A 10,848-nucleotide genomic window follows, 5' to 3' on the forward strand; every position below is an offset into this window, starting at 1 on the left:
CAGTATTATTCTTCATTCAGATGAACTGCAGGTCTTACCTTTGACATTTGAGTTAAAGAAAAGTAAACTTGCAGGAGTCCATCTGAGACTGTCTCTGGGCAAGTAAAGCTTTAGGCTCTTGCTCTCGGATCATGGTGTGTGATCTAGTACTCTTGGTTTCAACTGTAAGCTTTTAGAAATCCAGAATCTAGGGCCTCAGCCCAGACCCTCGGGATCTGCAATTTAACAAGTTTCCCAGATGATTTGTAAGCACAAGAAAGTATGAGAAGCACTGCTCTATAGATTAAAATCAGCTTCCTGGAAGGCTTGTAGGACTTTAACCATTGGGCTTGGCTTATAACTGATATGTTCAGGAAGCCAAGTGTTTACCCTAGGGATGACAATGTTGGTAAATGTTGATGTTCTCATACCATGAGCTCGTGAGAGACATTACTAATTGCTTAGGGCACTATTTCCACCAAGCTTCAGGATGTTTGTCTACATTCTCTGCCTAGTCTGGTAACTTTCATGGAGACAGAAAAATTGGCCTAAGATGGGACACCTGGGTGGCTCAGTAGTTGAGCACCTGCCTTTGGTTCAGGGCGTGAGCCCACGGTCCTGGGATTGAGTCCCACATTGAGCTCCCGGCATGGAGCCTGCTTCTCCCTCTGCCTATGTCTCTGCCTCTCTCTGTGTCTCTCATGAAGAAATAAATAAAATCTTAAAAAAAAAAAAAAAAGAAAATTTGACCTAAGAGTTAAGACCTATTTATTAATCTTGCCGGAAGATCAACTGTTTGCGAAATAGTATCCAAAAAGCAAAATAGACTAAAGGGAAATCTAGGTTATTGAATCTTGTGGGTATGGTTTTTGGATAATTTATTGGCCAAATAATAAAGTCGAGGTCATGAGTTCAGCTCTGGGCAAACCAGATAATTTCTTAATCTACTCTTTCCAGTTTGCTCTGTCTCCCATCCATCTGCTCTTCCTCATGCTAATCTCTTTGTGATTTCCCCTCACTAACCTTCATCTGTTCTTTTGAATTAAGCTTATTTTGATCTTTCTGGTTGGAGTACTCGGGAGAAGGATCATCTTAGCTATATGCCCCATCTCCTGGAGACCCAAACTCTGACATAGACTTGTATGAACCCTGGTTGTCTTTATTTACCCTTTTGAAACAACCTCAGACTGAATGCCTTACCAAGGTCAGCTGTTTGCCCAAAATGTTATCCCAAATGACAGAAACTGGGAGAATGAATTAGAGTCCACTTTCATTGCCTACTTGAACAGGCTTGACATTGTCACAGTTCTTCCATAGTTGCCAAAGAAGTAGGATCTGAGTCAACTTTTTGGGTTCTGGGCACAATTCCACTACTTCCTGGAGTGTGATGTGGGACAAGTTAGTATCTCTCTTTTCTCAGTTTGTTCTTCTTTCTATGAAATGAAATAATTCTGGAGCCTAATACCCAGGTTTGTTATAGAGATTAATGAGAATTATATAAAATTTGGCACAATACCTGGAGTATGATGAGATTTTACTACCATCAATGTCTATTAATTTCATTATTGTCATAATCTTTGTGGGGAATTCTGCTGTGTTGGAATAGGGGATTAGTCAGGGCCTACCAAAAACAACTGTAGGTACAACTTTCTTTTTAATATTCTCCTCCTCTCTTCAGACTACCTCTTTATTGTCACATAAAATTATTCTCCTTAGATATCTAAATCACCAGTTCGATCAGATCTAGGGTATTTCCTCCCCTCAAATTGTGCCAAGTTTGATATAAACTAACGTAGTTTGAATAACTAATCAACATCCAAATACATCCACGTCGATCAGAACTCAGGCTTTATTATTGTGCAGTGAAAAAAACTAAAACTTAATTCCAAGCACATGTAATTCGAGTTTGCAAAGAAAGATATTGTTCATAAAACATATTCAATATTTAAAGAAGAAAATGACATTTATTTGAAGAACAGAATATACTTAGAATTCCTGGCTTCTAAAAAGCCCATTTCCCCTATGCCTAAGCTTTGTAATTTCATGTTAGGCAATAAAGTTATTTTATACAATCTAGTTAAACTATTTAATGGAAATAGCACTTGACAGAATAAAATATTGCATAGATGTATGACTCCAAAATAATATTATTTAAATCCAATGTTCAACTTCCAAAGGTAGATTGCCCCTAATAGACACCAATATATGCTTGTTTACACATATATAAGTACATAAAGTATGTAAAGGAAACTGACATATATAATATCAACCCTCAATTTCATCTAGGAGGATAAGGATACTAAAGCAAGGGAAAAGTAAACATATTTTTTTCCTACTTTATTTTCCCATACAGTTTGCCTTAGTGTTACCTATTCAAGTCAGAAATAGTAATGTAATTCTGGGACTACAAATTGGCCAAATATCCTGTTTTATCATTCCCTTTCAGGACTGGACCGGGCGGGCATTTTCAAAATCAGAGTGTGTATATGGTGGAGGAAGAGGGTCATGAAGAAAACAAAGTTAAATCAGAACATTTCTGAGATATCCATGTTCTGATGTGGCAGACAGGATGCAGGTCCCACCAGGGGATGCACCGACTCAGAAAGGTTTATGGGCTAGCAAAATGCTATGACTGGGATGGAACAAATCGGGCATCAGACTAAGGTTTCTGGGTCATATCGCCCCCAGAATTTCTGATTTAGAGAATGCTCATCAATTAAATATAGACTAAACCTCCAAGAGAAAATCTTCCAGGTAGCTGTTGTGTTTTTAACAGACCTGGTTTCTGTACAAAGGAGAGGGCTTAGGAAAGTGGGAAGGATTAGATAGCCCATTTTGCAGAAGCCACATTAACATTGTGCACATAGCTGGATCATTATTTCTGACCTCCTATACTCCATAGAGAGCAAAATCACAGTGAAATGTGGTAGCAAAATTGGCTGACTCTTGTTTACCTGTGGACACAAAAGATGCCCATGTGACAATTCTGACTTACTCTTGTGAACCATCAGCCTGTAAATTGTGATCAATCTTGCATTTTTGAGAAGGGCCTATTAAGGGATAATAAATTCACATATGTACCTCTTGGTGCTACGACAGACCTCATCACTCCATTTGCCCTGAGCTGACTGGGAGAACAGGGCACAGTTTTCACGCTTACCGCCATTAGGCTGTGCGTGGTCCCAGTTGAGGAAGGAGATGGTGACTCCATGGACATCAACAAACTTGCCCTCTGTGACCATGTCATTGATGCCCAGCCAAAAGTCATTGACACCTGGCAGGCTTCTTTTACCATAGTCTCGGAGGGCATTGATTTCGTCAGAGTTTCTGGGGATAACCAAGGTTCCTCCCTTGGAGATGCAGTCTTCATTGGCTTCATGGAAGTGCTTCAAACCTTCTGAAGCAAGGTAGCATTTCTTGTGAACTTTTGTGCCTCGGAGACAGACTGTAAAGATGTGAAATTTGGTATATTAGTGTTTTTTGCGTATTATACATCCAGGATTGGACTTGGAAAATAGTAGTTAATATTACTATTAATTATAGTGATGTGTGATCATAATTATGAATTAACATTTATTGGAGATTTTGTATGTGTCAGACCTTGTGCCAAGCACTTTATAATAATGAACTAATGTAATAATCACAATAATCCCATAAAGTGAGATTTTATTTCTCCCACCTTTACGTATCAGGATATTGAGGCCTAATAGAAGTTGTTACTTATAACGACTTTGTGTGTAAAAATGCAACTTACGTAGCATATAAGATCATAACTACATAAACTCAGGTCTGTCCCACCCTCAAGACATTTTTAGTTTCATGCTGCTTTGATATACACATGCTTGTTTCTTTGTGTAGCTCTATTGTATGCTGCTTTCTTTGGAACTTTTGGAACTAAAGTATTAGTATTTCATAATTATTAAGAAAACAAACAAAAACAAGAGTCTGAATTGACATATGGAAAGAAAGTGGTTTTATTATGCAGGTAACTCAGCCCTGGTAATATTGTTTAGGTTATTCAGGATAAACCAAACATAAAGATAGTTTTAGGGCAAAGTCTGGAGAACCAGACTCTGACATTTACTAGGTGTGTAATTGTTGGAGAAAATACTTATTTATTTATGCCTCAGTTTTCTCATCTATAAAATGAGGATAATCATAATGGTACCTATCTCATAAATTGTTGGAGGACTAATGTTTTAATGTTTGTAATGTATTTAAAGTGCCCAGCTGTGGGTAAGGCATTAATAAAACTCTTTTGCCTTCCTCATGGGCATTTAATCTTCCTTTGGCTTTTGTATTCTCTTCCTGGAAACCTGATAAATGGAATATGTCACCAGTATGACTAGGCAAAGTTGCTTGTGGTAAAAATGACCTTGAACTGGTAACACAAAGCTGGCCTGGGAGTTATAAATCCTTGATGGAAAGCCATAACTTTAGTCTTCCCTAAAAGCAGTAACTCTTATAATTGGACAGGTCTCTTGCAGGACCCTTGAAGTTCTGCTTTTGGAGTTGCTATGTGAGGTGTTGGATCCTGGAGGTATAACTCTTGTGAGCAAGGGCTATTCTTGAACCCACCCAGTGTGGCTCTCTTTTCCTTAACCCCTGGGAGCCAAGGAGGGTAACTCCTGGAAGACAGATGTACAGCTGCACAGGCTGTTGGGAGCTCTACTCCTGTGTAAAGAGGAATGCCAAGCTGTGCTTCTAACCAATGGCTTTCCATTTGCATCTGGTCCTCCATGTGGTCAGACTGAGTCCTGTGATCCCGTGTTTAGTTGAACCTCAGCAGATCTCCCAGTGGGTACTTAGTAAACATCTAATGAATGCTAAGTATCTTCACCAATGAATATTTGCTTCAATTCTGTTTGATTGCCTATTAGAGAAGAGTTATGGACAAACTTTTAAAATGCATTATTCAGATGCCTATTTTTATTTCTATACCACCTATATATAGGAGAAGGGAGTGGAAAATCAAGCTGATTTCCCAAAACAATTGTCTCCCCAGCTTTTGGATCCTTTCTCCTGTATACCTCTCTGGCTTGTCAATCTCTCTCTCTTTTTGTAAAGATTCATTCATTCGTTTGTTTGTTTGTTTGTTTGTTTGTTTGTTTAAGGTGGGGAGGGGCAGAGGGAAAGGAAGAGAGAAAACCCTGTGCATACTCTGCTGACTGAGTGTGGAGCCCAATGTGGATGTCATGACTGTGAGCTCATGACCTGAGCCAAAACCAAGGGTCAGGTGCTTAACCAACTGGGCAACCCAGGTATCCTCCGTTTGAAAATCTCTCTTTTAAAGAGTGTCACTTAGAACTTGACATGTATTGTGGGTATAGTTTGAATTGCTGGAAAATCATGATTTCTTTTCCTCTGTCTTTTGAGACAAAGCCCTGATACGTTGGGTCTTACCTGTCTGTAGGGCTTGCATTTCCTTCAGGGCATTGACTTCTCTCCAGAGCTTTTCAACTTGAGTCTTCAAGTCTCCATCCTTTTCTGGGGATATTTTAGGGTGGGGTAGGGTAGGAGGAATGGAAAGCATGATTAAAATAAGATAAAAATAAAATAAAGCTTTGGAACCCAGAATCTAAGCTGAGGGTGGTTTTCATGAAACTGGGCCAAGTGTATATGGAAATTAATGCATGAAAGTAAGTTGGTCAAGAAGATTCATAAGAACTTGGTAGTGGTAATCGTACTAAATGGTCCTTCTCTGAAACAGGGCTGCTATACCTCTCCAGCCGCATTTTGTGGGACTCTCCCCCTCTCAGGCATCAGACCAGTATGACTAGGCAAAGTTGACTTTCAGAGCATCTTAGAGCGAGGTATGTCATCTTGGGATCCACTCTTTTGGGTTCCTCCTGCCTGGAACACTCTTGCTCCAGTTCTTGTCCATCTCCTCACTGAGCTGAAATATCTTTTCTAAAACTCTTCTATGGTGATTGTCTCTATATTAGCATCTGTCTGACTGATCTCTTTCTTTGAGCCTTTACTTTTCTTGGGAGAACTTTTCTCTATAATTATTTTTACTTAATTCGATCTGTCTTACTATCCATAGTGCTCCTGATGATTAACATAATGCTTGACCTATAATAGCTGCTCATAGTTGAATGAATAAACAAGATTCTAGGACTGATGGGGACTGTCTTAGAAATTGACAGTTTGAACTCTTCAAAGTCAAGAATTATAATAAACCATAATAAATGACAAAAATATTAAAAGCCATCATGCACTGTGTAGTAGGGGCTTAATTCTTTCAATATTCCTGTGAAATAGACACTCTCACTATCCTCAGTTCATAGAAGAAATAGAGGCACAGGAAGCCGAATTAACCTGCTTTAGGCCCGCCAGCTCATAAGGTGTGGTCGGGATTTGAATATCTTTTACTCCAATTCTGTGCTTTCATATCCTTCTGATCTGCTCCTGCAAAGTAATTGCCTGATCCCAAGCACATGGCCTTGGACATAGAAGATGCTTTAAAGTTTGGTATGGTTTGTCCCCATCTGCCTCATTATCTATTTGCCTTATGGGGAATCTATGTTCTGTTCTGGATTTTTCAGCACAATACTAAATCCACACATGTTGATTTATCATCCTCTTAAACATGTGATTTGCAAGCCAGGTGTTTCCACATTGGGTTAGGAATGCCTTCTGCTGTATCCAGGGATGGACCCCACCTCTTGTTTCACTTGATAATGCACATCAATTTTGAAAGCATCCAATAGCTCAGCTCAGAAATATAATAACCCAAGAATTTCCTCAAAGAGACCATTCAACCCAGAATAAATATAAGGGCACATTCAGAATGGAAAACCATCAACTGTTGGAGGCCTGGTTCACAAAGACCACTAAAGACTTGCTTCCAAGTTTCAAGTTGTCAGCCATACCAATGCCAATCCCCCTTCCCTCTCAGCTTCCTGCTCCATTCTGTATAAATATGTGGCCTCTACAGGGAAGCTGTAAGTATTGTAATTAACATGAAGACATGAATAATATTAGGCTCCTGGGAGATCATTATGGAAATCATTATCCAGGTGGCTTGGCGTCTGCTTCTAACCTTTGTGACAAATGTGGATGTGCTTTGTCTACAATGAATACAGGGAATAACTACTTCAATGTAAAAATTAAATTGTATTCATTTGTGCAACACGTAATTTGTTGAGACCTATGAATTAAAGGCCAGGGAAATTTTGTTTTTGAGCTAAGTCACCCAATTAACATTTTGAGTAAAAAAACCAAAAAACTCCCTTTCATTTTATTATTGTTTTTCTCCAAAAGTAGTTTCGGTATAGAAATGCAAAAAAATTCCTGGAAAATCGCCAGTAGACATATGAAATATACCTTCAACCTCATTGACAATCAAAGAAATGTCAACCTTTTTAACAATTAAAGAAATGCAAATTAAGAGAGATGTTTTTGGTTGCCTTGACAGAGCTTAAGCTGATGAGTCAATGTTAAGTTGTCAAGGTATGTGGGAATGGTCACTCTCATACACTGAAGATGGGAGCAACGAGGGTTGATGCTATTATTTTGGGAAACAGTTGGAAAATGTGTTGAACCTGCAGTTTTCTAGAGATGTATCATAACATCCTACCTAGTATGGGGTCAGTATATGTACACAAAGCAGTTCACTGAGGCATTGGATCAAAAAAGATAGATTAGAAGCCACACAGAAGTTCATCAAGAGAGAATAGATAACATGAATAATGACCCATCTATGCAGTGGAATATCATAGGGTCATTAAAAGGACTGATATATCCCTTACATTGATAGTTATCCAAGATTCAATAGATAAGATAAATGAATAGCCAATTCTTATTCGGTTAAAAACAGGTTTTAATTGTGCACTAGAAAAACTCTAGAAAAACTCTGGGAATATTATTTCCCAATAGGTAATAGTGAGTAATTTTGTGAAGAGGGCTGGGAGAGAAAAAATGGCTTTCACTTTTTTTTTTTTGGCTTTATTTTTGATTTCATAAATTCTCAAGTGCTTAAAATGTTTTAAAAGCGTGTGCGTTAGTGGGGAGAGAAGCATTTGGTAAGTTTAGGCTTATTGCTTCCCTTACAGCTGTAGAGTCCGCTTTCTTGGACCTAATAGCAGAGACTCACAAAAATTCCCTTGGGAGGATGATGTTGAAGAGGTATGGCCCCGTCAGTTAAAAAGCAAACAGAGAAAAGCATGTGTGCACACTTGCGTGTGGTTGGGGGTGGCGCTGGGGAGCTCTTGGTGACCCGAACTGAATGACTTCAGAAACATGCCCACAGCATACACACGTCTCCTCTTCACATCCCTCCCCACATCTCTACTGGGTAGTCACTGCTTTGCCTCTACCTCCCAGAGCTGAAGAAATGCTAGCAGTAAAAATAGGCCACATCACACGGTATCTTCCCTGCCCTCATCTTCACCAATCTAGTTTATCATTCACAAGAAGTATTTTAATCTTCTATTTAAAAGAGATAATAAGAGGGATCCCTGGGTGGCGCAGCGGTTTGGCGCCTGCCTTTGGCCCAGGGCGCGATCCTGGAGACCCGGGATCGAATCCCACATCAGGCTCCCGGTGCATGGAGCCTGCTTCTCCCTCTGCCTGTGTCTCTGCGTCTCTCTCTCTCTCTCTCTGTGACTATCATAAATAAATAAAAATTAAAAAAAATAAAAAATAAAAAAATAAAAGAGATAATAAGAATGTTTAATATTTTATAAAGGAAAAAGATGCCACTGAAGAAACTGCATCAGATCTAAATCATAGAAATAAATGCCCCCATTTCAGGGCACTTCATTATATTCAAAACATGACACACCAAGAGAAGCCTCCTTTTTACCCACCAGCCGTCCACACTGTGTCAAGTCCAGGCTTGCACTTTGTTGGTATGTTTTTTATGTCTTATTACTAATGAAATAAAATTGTTAAGGAAATAGTATCATATATATTGACCTTGAAATACGCTGGTAAGAAAATGAAAATGACTCAGAGGATAAGATAAAACATCACTCTTTGTCTCTCTCTCTTGATGCTTTTTCCCTCTTGCTATGGTTTCAGCATATTCCAAATAAATTGCTATCATCTTTGTTCTTTGCAAGGTTTGTTTTTTTCTTTTTTTCTCTCTCTTTTTTTAAAAAAAGATTTTATTTACTGATTCATGAGAGACACAGAGAGAGGCAGAGACGTAGGCAGAGGGAGAAGCAGGCTCCCTGCAGAAAACCCAATATGGGACTCAGTCCCAGGACCCCGGGATCAAAGCCTGAGTCAAAGGCAGACGCTCAACCCCTGAGCCACCCAGGTGCCCCCCCTTAAATATTTACTTATTTATTTGAAGGAGAGAGAGTGGGCAGGGGAAAGGGCAGAGGGAGAGAGAATCCCCAAGCCAACTCCCTGCTGAGCATGGAGCCCACAGGGCTCGATCTCAAGACCCTGAGATCATTACCTGAGCCAAAATCAAGAGTTGGTTGTTTAACTGACCGAGCCACCCACGTACCCCTGTTTTTTTCTTTTTTGCCTGTTAACCCAGTTCAACCCACTCAGATTTGAGGATTGCTTGGAGATTCAGTATTGCATTAAAATGTTTTCGAACACTATGTAACTTTGCATGTCGAAATATTTTTAAGTTTAAAAAGAGGTTCAGTTTCTCTCCGACATGAAAAAGCTTAAACATGCAGTATAGACTGTCCTTATATTGTCAGAAGTGTGAAAATACACCTTCATGATAACCAGTGACAAAATGGTCTATATCTTTGACTACACATTTAATAAGATTATAGTTATCTTCGAAATATATTTGAACAGCTATACTATGTATAGAAATGAAACAGTATATTTTAATTATCAGTCTATTCCACTTGATCCCTTGCTCATAAAAACCAGATATCCACGTATCCAGGATATCCACATATCCCTCTGAAGAGCATTCTGCGTGGCAAAGCTTACTTGACAAAGGCTATGCAGTACAAAACCTTTTTCTGTTAAGAAAAAGGCCTGCCACATGATTCCTTTAAATATCAAACTGTTCCAGAGAATTAAAAGGCCACTCTGTCCCCTGAGTTGCCATATCCACACGGTGGCATGGTACTATCATCAGAGATAGTTCTCCTGGAGGAGTTGGGAAATGAACATTGCCCAGTCCCTCCCCACACTGGGCAAGCCTAGAATTTTGCTGGGCTGAAAAGCCCCGTTACCTTTCACTCGGCGTTTGCTGTGCTTCCTGGCTTTAAATTTGGATGTGTGGCTGGTGGTCTGGTCCAGGAGTAAGGTGATAACCAGGAGGTAAATTACAAGTCCATTCTTTGCCATGGCTCCTGGGCAAGTCTGATGACCACCTTGCCAGCTCCTGTGAAGTAGCTAAGAGGCAAGAAGACTGCACAGCCACATCTTGCTCTGGAGAGCCTGGGCCAGCTTTATAAAAGTGCGTGTGAAGGTTGGCTGGAATCCTGCTGACGAAATGTTTGAATTCCTCGGCTGGCCGCAGCATAAGGTGGCCCCTTGTTCTTGTCTCATGTTAGACTTTTTTAGTTTTTAATGTTCCTGTTACATTCTCTACTTGACTCGCTTTTTAGAGGGTATCAGAGTTAACTATGGGATTAAGGGTTTTGCCTGCTTTCTTCTCCTTCGTTGTCTTCCTTTTTTTTAATTTATTTTTTTTAATTTTTTTATTTATTTATGATACTCACAGAGAGAGAGAGAGAGGCAGAGACACAGGCGGAGGAAGAAGCAGGCTCCATGCACCGGGAGCCCGATGTGGGATTCCATCCCGGGTCTCCAGGATCGCGCCCTGGGCCAAAGGCAGGCGCCAAACCGCTGCACCACCCAGAGATCCCCCTTTTTTTTTTAATTTAAAGGGCAGAAAGTTTGGAGTAGCTCTGTGAAGACCCCAATATTTAAGCCCTT

The 10,848-nt window shown here is 39.8% G+C and overlaps 1 protein-coding gene across 1 annotated transcript; it reads right to left on the minus strand.

Annotated features, from left to right (window-relative positions):
- Window positions 1-1,813: 1,813 nt before the first annotated feature.
- On the minus strand, window positions 1,814-10,334 carry CLEC3A (C-type lectin domain family 3 member A). Its single transcript, XM_026012409.2, has 3 exons — window positions 10,140-10,334; window positions 5,383-5,466; window positions 1,814-3,424 (listed from the first exon to the last, which is right to left on the minus strand). The coding sequence occupies exons 1-3, from the start codon at window positions 10,252-10,254 to the stop codon at window positions 3,033-3,035; spliced, it is 591 nt and encodes a 196-aa protein (XP_025868194.1). The 5' UTR covers window positions 10,255-10,334; the 3' UTR covers window positions 1,814-3,032.
- Between the last annotated feature and the right edge of the window lie 514 nt (window positions 10,335-10,848).

This window comes from Vulpes vulpes, chromosome 12, assembly GCF_048418805.1.
Source record: "Vulpes vulpes isolate BD-2025 chromosome 12, VulVul3, whole genome shotgun sequence".
Taxonomy (NCBI): Eukaryota; Metazoa; Chordata; class Mammalia; order Carnivora; family Canidae; genus Vulpes; species Vulpes vulpes.